Source organism: Pseudophryne corroboree, chromosome 6 (assembly GCF_028390025.1).
Source record: "Pseudophryne corroboree isolate aPseCor3 chromosome 6, aPseCor3.hap2, whole genome shotgun sequence".
Lineage (NCBI taxonomy): Eukaryota > Metazoa > Chordata > Amphibia > Anura > Myobatrachidae > Pseudophryne > Pseudophryne corroboree.
This window is the reverse complement of record NC_086449.1, coordinates 70682433-70698351: the sequence shown is the minus strand read 5'-3', so window position 1 is coordinate 70698351 and position 15919 is coordinate 70682433. Positions and strand designations below refer to the sequence as shown.

Here is a 15919-nt window from a genome sequence, read left to right as displayed (position 1 = left end):
GGTGTGTGGTATTGAAGGTCGACAGGTCAAAAGGTTGACATGAGTTTTTTAAGCTTTTTTGGTGTTGTTTTCGCCGTACAGTGACGGGCAAACCCCATTTAGTGCATTGTGTCCCCTCGCATGGCTTGCTTCGCTCGAAAGCCAGAAGAGCCCAACACTGCCCGGGCCCAAAACTAGAACTGGCTCTGCAACCACTAAACCCACCAGTATTGATTGTTCCAGGGCCTCAGCTGCAAAACACTGACGGGCCTGGCTGTGGCTTCTATGGCGGCACACCTGGAGACTGCTCAGGGCACACTAATGTGCCACGGCACAGTGGTTGAAAAACACTGCCCTAAGCTCTCTGTGTATGTGATTTTCAAACGTGGCAAACAAAAAAATCACCTTATTCAGTTGACTATTCCATAAATGTGGATAGTTGTTAAAGTCGCATATATAACGTCCACAATTTTGTTGTGAAGATGGCTATATAGGAGTCAGAATATCCCGGCAAAGATGCAGATAATATAATCAGCCACTGCTTACTCATGAGTTCATCCTGCTGGTGCGTCGTGCTGGGAGGAAAGGTGACGAAGGTCCGGCTGTATAACGGCTAAATATGGACACCTGCTGGCGGTGGATGTGGTGACCCATAGGTCTATGCTAGGACTAGGTTCCACATCTCGGGGGCCACCAGCTGACTATCCAGTATATGAGAGGCAACTTTTCATGTAAAGTGTTTCTTTTTTATTTCTAGATCTATAAAGCAATGAAGAAGAAAAAGAGGGTGACAGGTGAGGATATGAATTGCGCAATATGACGGCTGGACCCCTGCTTCCTGCAGTGCTCTGAGAATGGTATCTGGCTCGTGAATGCAGTGCTGAAATCCTGGCACAGTCCACCCTCGTATACTTTATACAACATCTTTTATTCAGAGCATAGGTTTCAGAAGGCCTTCCCTCACCTGTTCATTGAATAATGGCATACAGTAGAATTATTTTTTTTCCTTTCCATACACAGCTTTATTTAAAGCTGCAAATGTAGGTATCCCGCCAGGGGCGTATCTAGAGAGGAGGAGCCCTGTGTGCAGGCTCCGTCTAGGCACCCTCCTCTCTAGCTGGCAGCACTGTAGCTCTGGGCACTAGGGGACCCAAGCGCGGTTCCAGAGCCTAGAGCACATGCGCACATCTCAGGGAAAATGGTGCGGTGGACATTTTCCCAGTGACTTTCCTACTGCGCAAGCGCAAAACACCGGGAAAATGGCTCCGCACCATAACATATTCCTCCTTATTATGAACTAATAAGAGGCCCCGTTTAAAATTAGTCACATTGACTAGACCGAAACGGGACGGTGGTCTAGCCCTTCCTGGTTTTAGATTATACTATTTAGCAGCACATCTGGCCCATGTGCGAACATTGTTACACAACAGCGGCAATGAGGAGCTATCATCTATTATGGTTGACAAGGTGTCACCGGGCACACACCTCTACAGTTGCTGCTTAATGGGGATTTATCCCGCAGATGGCCTCCAATTCTTAAACAGGCATTGCTTGTATGGAGACAGGCTGAGATATCGCTTGGGAGCCAAGGTTGGGACCCAGAAATTCCATTATTCCATTCTCATAAACGTTCAGAATTAGCTGGGCTACAGGTCAGGGAAGTTTGGGGTACAAAGGGAGTGACAACAATTGGGCATCTTTACAGTGCCGATGGTCTTAAATCATTACAGCATGAAAATTGGAATTCTCCCTCCCTAACACATACTTTTTCAGGTATCTTCAGCTTCGCCATGCCCTTACCAAGCAATTTCTGGGGATTGATTTGGTCCTTCAGGACTCGCCAACTAAGACCTTATTGCGCAAAGTGGGGTCAAGACATCTGATATCTATAATTTATGTAGGCCTGCTTACAGCGTTTCGTAATACCACTTTGCGAAACCTTCACTCATTGTGGGTGTCAGATTTGGGGGATATTACAGAGGGGGAATGGCAAGAGGTGCTAGGAAACGTTATGCTACTAACTCGGTGAGATTTCAACAGGTCCAATTCTTTTTGATACATAGAGTATATATGACCCTTGTAAGGCTCTTTCGACCGGCACCATTTTTAAAAACACAGACGCAGCACTCCTCGGATGTCGCAGATGCGGTCAGGAGGCGTCTATCTCCTACAGATGTCTCCTGCTGCATTTGTATTTCTCTAACGTCCTAGTGGATGCTGGGAACTCCGTAAGGACCATGGGGAATAGCGGGCTCCGAAGGAGGCTGGGCACTCTAGAAAGATCTTAGACTACCTGGTGTGCACTGGCTCCTCCCACTATGACCCTCCTCCAAGCCTCAGTTAGATTTCGTGCCCGGCCGAGGTTGGATGCACACTAGGGGCTCTCCTGAGCTCTTAGAAAGTTATAGTCTTAGAATTTGTTATTTTCAGTGAGACCTGCTGGCAACAGGCTCACTGCAGCGAGGGACTAAGGGGAGAAGAAGCGAACTCGCCTGCTTGCAGCCGGATTGGGCTTCTTAGGCTACTGGACACCATTAGCTCCAGAGGGATCGACCGCAGGCCCAGCCTTGATGTTCGGTCCCGGAGCCGCTCCGCCGTCCCCCTTACAGAGCCAGAAGCAAGAAGATGGTCCGGAAAATCGTCGGCATGAAGACTCTGTCTTCACCAAGGTAGCGCACAGCACTGCAGCTGTGCGCCATTGCTCCTCTCACACACTTCACACTCCGGTCACTGAGGGTGCAGGGCGCTGGGGGGGGCGCCCTGAGGCAGCAATAAAAACACCTTGGCTGGCTAAAATACCTCAATATATGGCCCCAGGGGCTATATATGAGGTAAATACCCCTGCCAGAATTCCATAAAAAAACGGGAGAATAGGCCGCGAAAAAGGGGCGGAGCCTATCTCCTCAGCACACTGGCGCCATTTTTCCCTCACAGCTCGGCTGGAGGGAAGCTCCCTGGCTCTTCCCTGCAATTCTACAGTACAGTAAGAGGGAAAAGAGAGGGGGGGCATTAAAATTGGCACTGTATACAGTATATTATATAAAAGCTATTAGGGACATAACTCAGTTAGTCCCTGTATATATATAGCGCTCTGGTGTGTGCTGGCATACTCTTACTCTGTCCCCCCAAAGGGCTTTTGTGGGTCCTGTCCTCGTTTAGAGCATTCCCTGTGTGTCTGCGGTGTGTCGGTACGGCTGTGTCGACATGTTGAATGAGGAGGCTTATATGGTGACAGAACAGAGGCCGATATATGTGATGTCGCCCCCTGTGGGGCCGACACCAGAGTGGATGGATAGGTGAAAGGTATTAACCGACAGTGTCAACTCCTTACATAAAAGGGTGGATGACGTAACAGCTGTGGGACAGCCAGCTTCGCAGCCCGCGCCTGCCCAGGCGTCTCAAAGGCCATCAGGGGCTCAAAAACGCCCGCTCTCTCAGATGGCAGACACAGATGTCGACACGGAGTCTGACTCCAGTGTCGACAAGGTGGAGACATATACACAATCCACTAGGAACATCCGTGACGTGATCCCGGCAATAAAAAATGTGTTATACATTTCTGACTTTAACCCAAGCACCTCTAAAAATGGGTTTTAGGTTTGGGGAGAAAAAACAGGCAGTGTTTTGTTCCCCCATCAGATGAATAAATGAAGTGTGTGAAAGCGTGGGTTCCCCCCGGTAAGAAACTGGTAATTTATAAAAAGTTACTGATGGCGTACCCTTTCCCGCCAGGTGGATAAGTTACGCTGGGAGATATCCCCTAGGGTGGATAAGGCGCTCACACGTTTGTCAAAAAAGGTGGCAATGCCGTCTTAGGATACGGCCACTTTAATAGGTACCTGTTGATAAAAAACAGGAGGCTATCCTGAAGTCTGTATTTACACACTCAGGTACTAGACTGAGACCTGCAGATAGTGCTGCTGCAGCGTGGTCGGTGACCCTGTCAAACAGGGATACTAGTTGGCAAACATAAAAACATATTAAAGACGTCGTCTTATATATGGGGGATGCCCAGAGGGATATTTTGCCGGCTGGCATCCAAAATAAATGTAATGTCCATTCTGTCAGGAGGGTATTAGAGACCTGTCACTGGACAGGTGATGCTGACTTAAAAAGCGCATAGAGAGCCTTATAAGGGTGAGGAATTATTTGGGGATGGTCTCTGGGACCTCGTATCCACAGCAACTGCTGGGAAGAAATAATTTTACCTCAGGTTTCCTCACAGACAAAGGTACAGTCCTTTCGGCTTCAGAAAAGCAAGCGGGTCAAATGGCGCTTCCTTTCTGTACAGAGACAAGGGTAGAGGGAAAAAAGCTGCACCAGTCAGCCTGTTCCCAGAATCAAGATTCTTCCCCCGCCTCCTGTGAGGCCACACCATGACGCGGGTGCTCCACAGGTGTAGCCAGGTACGGTGGGGGGCCGTCTCAAAAATTTCAGCAATTAGTGGGCTCGCTCACAGGTGGATCCCTGTTTCTTTCAAGTAGTATTTCAGGGGTACAAGCTGGAATTCGAGATGTCTCCCCCCAGCCGTTTCCTAAAATATGCCTTGCTGACAACTCCCTCAGGCAGGGAGGCTGTGCTAGAGGCAATTAATAAGCGGTATTCCCAGCAGGTAATACTCAAGGTGCCCCTACTTCAACAAGGACGGGGTTACTATTCCACATGGGTTGGGGTACCGAAACCGCATGGTTCGGTGTGACCCATTTTATATTTAAAATCCTTGAACACAAAAATTCAAGTTCAAGATGGAATCGCTCAGGGCGGTTATTCCAAGCCTGGACGAGGGGGATTACATGGTATCCTGGGACATCAAGGATGCTTACCTGCATGTCCCCATTTACCATCCTCGCCAGGAGTACCTCAGATTTGTGGTACAGGATTACCATTACCAAGTCCAGACACTGCCGTTTGGACTGTACATGGCACCGAGGGTGTTTTATCAAGGTAATGGCCGAAATGTTGATACTCCTTCAAAAAAAGGGAGTTGTAATTATCCCGTACTTGGACAATCTCGTTATAAGGGCGAGGTCCAAGGAGCAGTTGGTAGTCGGGGTAGCACTATTTTGGAAAGTGCTACAACAGCATGGTTGGATTCTAAACAGTCCAAAGTCACAGCTGGTTCCTATGACACGTCTACTGTTCCTGGGGATGGTTCTGGACATAAACCAGAAATAGTGTTTCTCCCGGAGGAGAAAGCCAAGGAGTTGTCATCTCTAGTCAGAGACCTCCTGAAGCCAAAATAGGTAGCGGTGCATCATTGCACGCGAGTCCTGGGAAAAATGGTAGCTTCCTACGAAGCAATCCCATTAGGCAGGTTCCATACAAGAACTTTTCAGAGGGACCTGTTGGACAAGTGGTCCGGATCGCATCTTCCGATGCATAGGCTGATAACCCTGTCTCCAAGGACCAGGGTATCTCTACTGTGGTGGCTGCAGAGTGCCCATCTTCAAGAGGGACGCAGGTTCGGCATACAGGACTAGGTCCTAGTGACCATGGATTCCAGCCTTTGAGGCTGGGAGGCAGTCACACAGGGAAGAAATTTCCAGGGACTTTGGTCAAGTCAGGTTATTTCCCTACACATAAATATTCTGGACCTGAGGGCCATTTACAATGCCCTGAGGCCGGCAAGGCCTCTGCTTCAAAACCAGCCGGTACTGATCCAATCAGACAACATCACGGCAGTCGCCCATGTAAACCAACAGGGCGGCACAAGAAGCAGGATGGCGATGGCAGAAGCCACAAGGATTCTCCGATAGGCGGAAAATCATGTGTTAGCACTGTCAGCAGTGTTCATTCCCGGAGTGGACAACTGGGAAGCAGATCTTCTCAACAGACACGACCTCCACCCGGGAGAATGGGGACTTCCTCCAGAAGTCTTCCAATAGGATTGTACACCATTGGGAAAGGCCACAGGTGGACATGATGGCGTCCCGCCTCAACAAAAAGCTATAAAAGATATTGCACCGGGTCAAGGGACCCTCAGGCGATAGCTATGGACGCTCTGGTAACACCGTGGGTGTACCAGTCGGTTTATGTGTTCTCCCCTCTGCCTCTCATACCAAAGGTACTGAGAATAATAAGAAGGCGAGGAGTAAGAACGATACTCGTGGATGGCCAAGAAGAGCTTGGTACCCAGAACTTCAAGAATTTATATCAGAGGACCCATGGCCTCTGCCACTCAGACAGGACCTGCGGCAGCAGGGGCCCTGTCTGTTCCAAGACTTACCGCGGCTGCGTTTGTCGGCATGGCGGTTGAACGCCGGATCCTGAAGGAAAAGGGCATTCCGGAGGAAGTCATTCCTACGCTTACTAAAGCCAGGAAAGAGGTTACAGCAACTCATTATCACCGCATATGGCGAAAATATGTTGCATGGTGTGAGGCCGAAAGGGCCCCAATAGAGGAATTTCAACTAGGTCGATTTCTACATTTCCTGCAAGCAGGAGTGACTATGGGCCTTAAATTGGGTTCCATTAAGGTACAGATCTCGGCTCTGTCGATTTTCTTTCAAAAAGAACTAGCTTCAGTACCTGAAGTTCAGACATTTAAAAAAGGAGTGCTGCAGAGTCAGCCCCCGTTTGTGCCTCCTGTGGCACCTTGGGATCTCAACGTGGTGTTGAGTTTCTTAAAATCACATTGGTTTGAACCACTAAAAACCGTGGATCTGAAATATCTCACGTGGAAGGTGGTTATGTTATTGGCCTTGGCTTTTGCCAGGCGAGTATCAAAGTTGGCGGCTTTGTCTTGTAAAAGCCCTTATTTGATTTTCCATATGGATAGGGCAGAATTGAGGACTCGTCCCCAGTTTCTCCCAAAGGTGGTGTCAGCGTTTCACCTGAACCAGCCTATTGTGGTGCCTAGGCTACTAGGGACTTGGAGGACTCCAAGTTGCTAGACGTTGTCAGGGCACTGAAAATATATGTTTCCAGAACGGCTAGAGTCAGAAAATCTGACTCGCTGTTTATCCTATATGCACCTAACAAGCTGGGTGCTCCTGCTTCTAAGCAGACTATTGCTCGTTGGATTTGTAGTACAATTCAGCTTGCACATACTGTGGCAGGCCTGCCACAGCCAAAATCTGTCAATGCCCATTCCACAAGGAAGGTGGGCTCATCTTGGGCGGCTGCCCGAGAGGTCTCGGCTTTACAACTTTGCCGAGCAGCTACTTGGTCAGGGGCAAACACGTTTGCAAAATTCTACAAATTTGATACCCTGGCTGAGGAGGACCTGGAGTTCTCTCATTCAGTGCTGCAGAGTCATCCGCACTCTCCCGCCCGTTTGGGAGCTTTGGTATAATCCCCATGGTCCTTACGGAGTTCCCAGCATCCACTAGGACGTTAGAGAAAATAAGAATTTACTCACCGGTAATTCTATTTCTCGTAGTCCGTAGTGGATGCTGGGCGCCCATCCCAAGTGCGGTTTATCTGCAATACTTGTACATAGTTATTGTTAACTAAATCGGGTTATTGTTGAGCCATCTGTTGAGAGGCTCTATTGTTTCATACTGTTAACTGTGTTTCATATCACGAGTTGTACGGTGTGATTGGTGTGGCTGGTATGAGTCTTACCCGGGATTCAAAATCCTTCCTTATTGTGTACGCTCGTCCGGGCACAGTACCTAACTGAGGCTTGGAGGAGGGTCATAGTGGGAGGAGCCAGTGCACACCAGGTAGTCTAAGATCTTTCTAGAGTGCCCAGCCTCCTTCGGAGCCCGCTATTCCCCATGGTCCTTACGGAGTTCCCAGCATCCACTACGGACTACGAGAAATAGAATTACCGGTGAGTAAATTCTTATTTTTATTTGCACATCATTGCACAGATGCTTCCTTGCCGCTCTCCAATTCCTTACAAATCCAAATCAGGCCCATACTTTAATTAATTCAAACAACTTTTTTTCTCACCATAATTTAGCGCCCGACAGGTACAGTCAGTAAGCCATAAGGTCATGCGGTCTTCTGCCTGTGTCTTTGGTGAGCGTATTGATAGAGGTATAAAGCGAGTATATTTCTAGGATAAAGTACAGCAACTTACGTGCTCTATGTAGAATATAGAATGTACCAAGGAACGATAAGCACACATTCACTCTTTCACAAACTTTCCTATTGCTAGGTGCCAGGAAAAGACTTGGAGGGTCAACTCTGGAACCTGAGCCTTCTGAACAGAGTCTTCCGTATCAGGAGCCTACAGAAAAGCCTATGATGCAGGCTGGTGCTTCTCAGGAGAACAACATGAGACGTGATGCTCTATTGCTGAGCTTGTCACGGCCTGAAGGCCTGCAGCCTGGATCCTGGTTGGTGTGTTTCTCTAAAGTGGTGTCTCTCCGCTCATCAATACATAAATATATAACAATAACTAGACAATCACAGTACGCGTCCTCCTGCAGTGACTGTATGGAGAATGCCAGAGTGGAGGGAGGGATGAGATAGAGGGGGTAATTCAGAGTTTATCGCAGCAGCAAATTTGTTAGCAGTTGGGCAAAACCATGGGGGTTATTCAGACCTGAACGCACGCTAGGTTTTTTCGCTGCGATCAGGTCATAACTGCGTATGCACCGCAATGCGCAGGCGCGTCGCACGGGTACAAAGCGGATCGTTGCTGTGCAATGGATTGTACGAAGAATCCATTCGCACAGCCGATCGCAAGGAGATTGACAGGAAGAAGGCGTTTGTGGGTGGCAACTGTTTTCTGGGAGTGTTTGGAAAAATGCAGGCGCGTCCAAGCGTTTGCAGGGCGGGTATCTGACGTCAAGTCCTGGCCTGGACAGGCTGAAGTGATTACGGTGGCTGAGTTAGTTCTGGGCAACTCAGAAACTGCACAAACTTTTTTGTACCGCTCGGCTGCACATTTGATCGCACACTTGCACAGCTAAAATACACTCCCCTATAGGCAGCGACTCTCTGCTCGCAGCAGTGCAAAAAAACCCTAGTGAGCGATCAGGTCTAAATTAGGCCCCATGTGCGCTGCAGGTGGGGCAGATATAACATGTGCAGAGAGCGTTAGATTTGGGTGGGTTATATTGTTTCTGGGCAGGGTAAATACTGGCTGCTTTATTTTTACACTGCAATTTAGATTTCAGTTTGAACACACCCCACCCAAATCTAACTCTCTCTGCACATGTTACATCTGCCCCCCCCTGCAGTGCACATGGGGCCTAATTCAGACCTGATCGCTCGCTAGCTATTTTTTGCAGCGCTGCGATCAGATAGTCGCCGCCTATGGGGGAGTGTATTTTTGCTTTGCAAGTGTGCGATCGCATGTGCAGCCGAGTGGTACAAAAAAGTTTTGTGCAGTTTCTGAGTAGCTCAGAACTTACTCACCCGCTGCGATCATTTCAGCCCGTCCGGGCCCGGAATTGACGTCAGACACCCACCCTGCAAATGCTTGGACACGCCTGCATTTTTCCAACAACTCCCAGAAAACGGTCAGTTGACACCCACAAAATCCTTCTTCCTGTCAATCTCCTTGCGATCGGCTGTGCGAATGGATTCTTCGTTAAATCCATCGCTCAGCAACGATCCGCTTTGCATGCGCAGTTTGGACCTGATCGCAGCGAAAAAACCTAGCGTGCGATCAAGTCTGAATGACCCCCATGGTTTTGCCCAACTGCTAACAAATTTGCTGCTGCGATCAACTCTGAATTAGGCCCAGGGTGTGAGAGGAGGCGAGGCAGGAAAGACTCTCTGCTCCGAGAGACGAGATTCTTGACTCACCTCATGATGGGAACTGCACTACTTGTGGGGGAACGAATGGAGGAACAGAGAGAAGCATGTTCTAGAGAGATGAAGGATCTTGGATGTGTGGTAACTTTGTTGTAGAGAATCACTAAGGGTATTAAAAAATTATGTTACAACACAAAATGTCTCAATGGAAAATGTTCTTATTTATTGTTAAGGCTACCATCGAAGATCCGCTGCACCCCAATAATCTGAACGTGTCTTCTTCATGGCCGCTCTCTGCAGTGCTCCCAACCTGCCACCAGGGGGACCGCAAAGGAACTGATGGTGAAGGCAGCTCAGCCCTACATGTGACGTCCTTCGCGGAAACCACTCAGTCCTCTACTGTAGACCAAGTCCGAGATAGGTCTGTGGAGTGCAGCCCCTGTGTTACGTTGCTCAATCTGCCTGAAAGTGGCACCTGCGAGACATACCCTGAAGTGTCGCTGATTGGCACGTGCAGCGAATGGACATCCGCCATAACATCCTTATCCGGCTTACATACTAAACGTTCCTGCCTAGAAGGAGACAACGCAATGACACTAGAGCTGAGCCCCGTTTTATCAGCCGTGTCCAATGTACATGTCCAGCTGCCCCTGGACGCAGAGCCGAGCACGAGTATTCCACAGACTCTTTCCCCGATACAGACAGATAAATCCCAGCCCGATCCACAGGATACTCAGGGCATAAGGAACACATCCTGCTTTTCAGACTGGGGAGAGAATTTACCGGAGCAGGGTCTGAACTTTTCCCATGATCAGAAATTGATGGTTTTACTGTCACCAAAACGTGATCAAAAAGCCAATAAAGACCTTGCTCCCCCATGTGAAGGAGACCCTACTACCGTATATGAAGGACACCCTACCCCCCCATGTGAAGGAGACCCTCCCCATCTATATATAGGTGAACCTACCCCTCAATATGAAGGATGCCCTAATTCCCCCTGTGAAGGAGAACATGCGCCCCCATGTGAGAGAGATCTTATGCCCCCATGTGATGGGGACTCTGCCACCCGATGTGAAGGAGACCCTGCCCCCCCATGTGAAGGAGACCCTACTCAATGTGAAGGAGACCCTACTCCTCAATGTGAAGGAGACCCTACTCCCCCATGTGAAGGAGACCCTACTCCCCCATGTGAAGGAGACCCTACTCCCCCATGTGAAGGAGACCCTACTCCCCCATGTGAAGGAAACCCTACTCCTCAATGTGAAGGAGACCCTACTCCTCAATGTGAAGGAGACCTTACTCCTCAATGTGAAGGAGACCCTACTCCCTCATGTGAAGGAGACCCTACTCCCCCATGTGAAGGAGACCCTCCTACCCCATGTGAAGGAGGCCCTATTCCTCAATGTGAAGGAAACCCTATTCCTCAATGTGTAAGAGACCCTACTCCCCCATGTGAAGGAAACCCTATTCCTCAATGTGAAGGAAACCCTACTCCTCAATGTGAAGGAAACCCTACTCCTCAATGTGAAGGAAACCCTATTCCTCAATGTGAAGGAAACCCTACTCCTCAATGTGAAGGTGACTGTACGCCCCCACATGAAAGAGACCCAATCCTGGTACAAGGAAGAGGCTCTGTGTTGGAAGATTCAGGAGAACCAGCAACAGTCCTAGACGTGCCTGACAGTCAGCTACTGGGAGCCCTGGAGGAGAGCTTCTGTGAGCTTGGCCAGGTATTATTATCCTTTATGTATATAGCACCAACATGTTACAAAGCTACAATGCAGCTTACAAGTTAATTTTGTTATCACACGCATGCAGGTAAACACAGCAAAAACATGCAAACCTGTGCAGATAACACCATGGTCAGAACTGAACCCAGGTCCCAGCGAGACATCAGTGCTAACCACTGTGCGACCGTGTCACCCATGATACAATACAGGCTTGTCTCGTGTCTACAAAATGCTGCATAGATGTTTATCATGTGACAGTAGCGCGGATACATGTGCACAAGCACAGCGGACACTTCCGGGGAGGTTTCAGGGGGAACCCTCTGCCCGTTACAAGTGCGATGTGTACAATGGGCTACCGCCATCTTCAGATGGTGGTAGCTGCGGGGGCCAATATCAGGAATGCATCACATTCCGGATGTTGGTAAATCGGGCAGCATCCCATCCTCTATAATAACTTATGGGGGATGCGGCTGCTTCGGAAACGAAGATATCTGCCGAGGTCCCTCCTTCTTATATTCGGGGGATACTTAATTTCTCATACGTCCTAGAGGATGCTGGGGATGCTTCAAGAACCATGGGGTATAGACGGGATCCGCAGGAGACATGGGCACACTATAAGACTTTGAATGGGTGTGAACTGGCTCCTCCCTCTATGCCCCTCCTCCAGACTCCAGTTAGATTCTGTGCCCAGTGAGACTGGATGCACACTGAGGAGCTCTCCAGAGTTTCTCAGAAAAAAAGACTTAGGTTTATTATTTTCAGGGAGACCTGCTGGCAACAGGCTCCCTGCATCGTGGGACTGAGGAGAGAGAAGCAGACCTACTTCTGTGAGTTCAAGGGCTCTGCTTCTTAGGCTACTGGACACCATTAGCTCCAGAGGGTCGATCACTTAGTGCGCCTAGCTGCTCGTTCCCGGAGCCGCACCGTCACCCCTCTTGCTGAGCCAGAAGACAGAAGCCGGGTGAGTAGAAGAAGAACAGAAGACTTCAGCGATGGCAGAAGACAGCTTTTTTGAGGTACCGCGCTGCGCGCCATGCTCCCACATACAAACGGCACTGCAGGGCGCAGGGGGGGCGCCCTGGGCAGCATAAATCCTCAATTAAGCGACTGGCGGAAAGTGTATAAAGTGCCTGGGCACTAATTACGGATCCCCGCCAGTATAAAGATGTATAATTAAGCGGGACTGAAGCGTGCCATGAAGGGGGCGTGGCTTAGCCCTCACCAGCGCCATTTTCTCTTCACAGAAGCTGCAGAGACGCTGAGCCTGGCCTCCCACACTGCTGTACAAGTAACAGGGTGCAAAACGGGGGGGGGGGGCAGAACTGATTTGGTGCTAATTATTGGAAAGTAAAAGCTCTAACAGGTCTGGGCAGTAACTTACTCGCTTCAGAACCGGGATAGGCGCTGGGTTGTGAGCTGGCAGAACTCCCTCTGTGTCCCTCTAACAGGCTTTGTTGTGGGTCTGTCTCCTATAGCCCCAGTGTGGTTGTGGGTGTCGGTATGTGTGTGTCGACATGTCTGAGGCTGAGTGCTCTTCCCAGGAGGAGACTGGAGTGGGGACAGAAAAGGCTGTGGGAGTGACTGTGTCGGCACCGGCGACGGCTGATTGGGTAGATATGTTGAGTGTTTTGAATGCAAATGTGGCTCGGTTGACTAAGAGATTAGATAAATCTGAGTCTAAAAACCTGACATGGAGAAAATCCATGGAGGATGCGTTGTCCCAAACTCAGACCCCGTCGGGGTCCCAGAAACGTGCATTTACCCAGATACATGATAGATACCGACACGGACTCTGATTCCAGTGTCGACTATAGTGATGCCAGATTGAATCCTAAACTGGCTAAGAGCATTCGGTACATGAATGTGACGATAAAAGAAGTATTACATATCACGGAGGACCCTGCTGTTCCTGATACAAGGGTCTGTATGTTTAAAGGAAAGAAACCTGAGGTAACGTTTCCTCCTCATGAACTGACCGCTCTTTTTGAAAAGGCTTGGGAAAATCCTGACAAGAAGGTACAGGAAAAGTGGGAGTCAACCCCCACGGTGGACAAAGCTCTTTCGCGTCTGTCCAAAAAGGTAGCGCTTCCCGTCTCCTGACACGGCAGCCCTAAAGGATCCTGCGGATCGTAAGCAGGAAAATACAATAAAATCCATTTATGTCACTACGGGTTCGCTACTCAGGCCTGCCGTTGCATCGGCATGGGTGAGTAGCGCTACTGAAAAGTGGGCAGGGAACTTGTCATCTGAGATAGATACCCTAGACAGGGATAGCGTGCTTTTGACTCTGGGTCATATCAGGGACACTGCAGCATATTTAAAAGAATCTGTAAGGGATATTGGCCTTTTGGGATCAAGGGCCAATGCCATGGCAGTCTCGGCTAGGAGAGCATTGTGGATTCATCAATGGAATGCTGATGCTGACTCTAAGAAGGCAATGGAGTCTTTACCGTTTAACGGTAGTGTCTTGTTTGGTGACGGCCTCACTGACCTGGTATCTACGGCTATCGCGGGTAAGTCTTAATTTTCCTAATTGCTAAGTCTTAATTTTTGCCTTATGTTCCTGCACAACAAAAGAAAACGCCCCACTATCAGATGTAGTCCTTTCGGCCCAAAAAATTCAAAAAAGGACGAGGGTCGTCCTTCCTTACTGCGATGGGAAGAGGAAGGGGAAAGAGGTCACATGCCGTGGCAAGTTCCCAAGAGCAGTAGTCCTCTCCGGCTTCTACCAAATCCACCGCATGACGCTGGGGCTCCTCTGCGGGAGTCTGCACCGGTGGGGGCACGTCTCAAACTTTTCAGTCAGGTCTGGGTGCACTCGGACCTGGATCCTTGGATATTAGCTAATAGTAACCCAAGGGTACAAATTAGAGTTTCAAGACGTGCCCCCTCACCGATTTTTCACATCGGCCTTGCCAGCTTCTCTTCTAGAAAGGGAGGTAGTATGCGCAGCAATACTAAAGCTGTGTCAAAATCAAGTCATTGTCACGGTACCCCCGTCACAACAGGGGGAAGGCTTTTATTCGAGCCTGTTCGTGGTCCCGAAGCCGGATGGCTCAGTCAGACCGATTCTGAACCTAAAATCCCTCAATTTCTTTCTAAAAAAAATCAAATTCAAGATGGAATCTCTCCGAGCAGTGATCTCCAGTCTGGAGGAGGGGGATTTTATGGTGTCGGTCGACATAAAGGATGCCTACTTACATGTCCCCATATATCCTCCACATCAGGCATACCTGAGGTTTGCTGTTCAGGATTGTCATTACCAATTTCAGATGTTGCCGTTTGGTCTGTCCACGGCTCCTAGGATTTTCACCAAGGTTATGGCGGAAATGATGGTTCTCCTGCGCAAGCAGGGAATCACAATTATCCCGTACTTGGACGATCTTCTTATAAAGGCGAGATCCAAGGAGCAATTGCTGAAAAATGTTGCGCTTTCGCTGACGATTCTGCAACAACATGGTTGGCTCCTAAACTTGCCAAAATCACAGTTGATTCCGACGACACGGCTGTCGTTCCTGGGTATGATTCTGGATACAGAATTGCAGAGAGTTTTTCTTCCAGTGGAAAAGGCTCTGGAAATACAGAACATGGTAAAACAGATTCTGAAACCAGCAAAAGTGTCGATTCTTCAATGCACTCGGTTGCTGGGGAAGATGGTGGCGGCCTACGAGGCCATACCATATGGCAGGTTCCATGCCAGGGTGTTTCAGTGGGACCTGTTGGACAAGTGGTCCGGGTCTCACCTGGACATGCACCGGAAAACAATCCTATCTTCCAGGACCAGGATCTCCCTCCCTTGGCTGCACAGTTCTCACCTTCTGGAGGGACGCAGGTTCGGGATTCAGGATTGGATCCTGGTGACCACAGATGCAAGCCTCCGAGGCTGCGGAGCAGTCACACAGGGGAGAAATTTTCAGGGAAAATGGTCAAGCCAGGAAGCTTGTCTGCACATAAACATTCTGGAATTAAGGGCCATTTACAACGGCATTCTGCATGCGGAACATCTTCTTCGCGGTCTGCCCGTCTTGATTCAGTCAGACAACATAACAGCAGTGGCGTACATAAACCGCCAGGGCGGAACAAAGAGCAGAGCGGCGATGGCCAAAGCCACAAAAGTTCTTCGCTAGGCGGAAAGACATGCAAGCGCTCTGTCAGCGGTCTTCTTCCAGGAGTGGACAACTGGGAAGCGGACTTCCTCAGCAGACACGATCTCCATCCAGGAGAGTGGGGTCTTCATCAAGAGGTTTTTGCAGAAGTGACAAGTCATTGGGGAATTCCTTAAATAGACATGATGGCGTCCCGCCTCAACAAGAAACTTCAGAGATATTGTTCCAGGTCAAGGGACCCTCAAGCAATAGCGGTGGACGCCCTAGTGACACCGTGGGTGTTTCCATCGGTCTATGTGTTCCCTCCACTTCCACTCATTCCAAAGGTGATAAAGATTATAAGAAGAACAAGGGTTCAGGCGAAACTCATTGTTCCGGATTGGCCAAAAAGGGCCTGGTATCCAGATCTTCAGGAGTTGCTCATAGAAGATCCCTGGCCTCTGCCTC

General features: G+C 49.3%; 1 protein-coding gene across 5 annotated transcripts in view; it reads left to right on the top strand.

The window, feature by feature from the left end:
* The window catches only part of LOC134936181 (retinitis pigmentosa 1-like 1 protein), a 77701-nt gene that overhangs the window by 1634 nt on the left and 60148 nt on the right, over nucleotides 1-15919 (top strand). For all 5 annotated transcript variants that reach the window (XM_063931115.1, XM_063931113.1, XM_063931112.1 and 2 more), the window contains exons 2-4: nucleotides 737-773; nucleotides 8087-8271; nucleotides 9870-11366. In XM_063931115.1, the coding sequence (XP_063787185.1) occupies nucleotides 749-773; nucleotides 8087-8271; nucleotides 9870-11366 (1707 nt within the window). In that variant the 5' untranslated portion in view covers nucleotides 737-748. The remainder of the gene's footprint in view (nucleotides 1-736; nucleotides 774-8086; nucleotides 8272-9869; nucleotides 11367-15919) is intronic.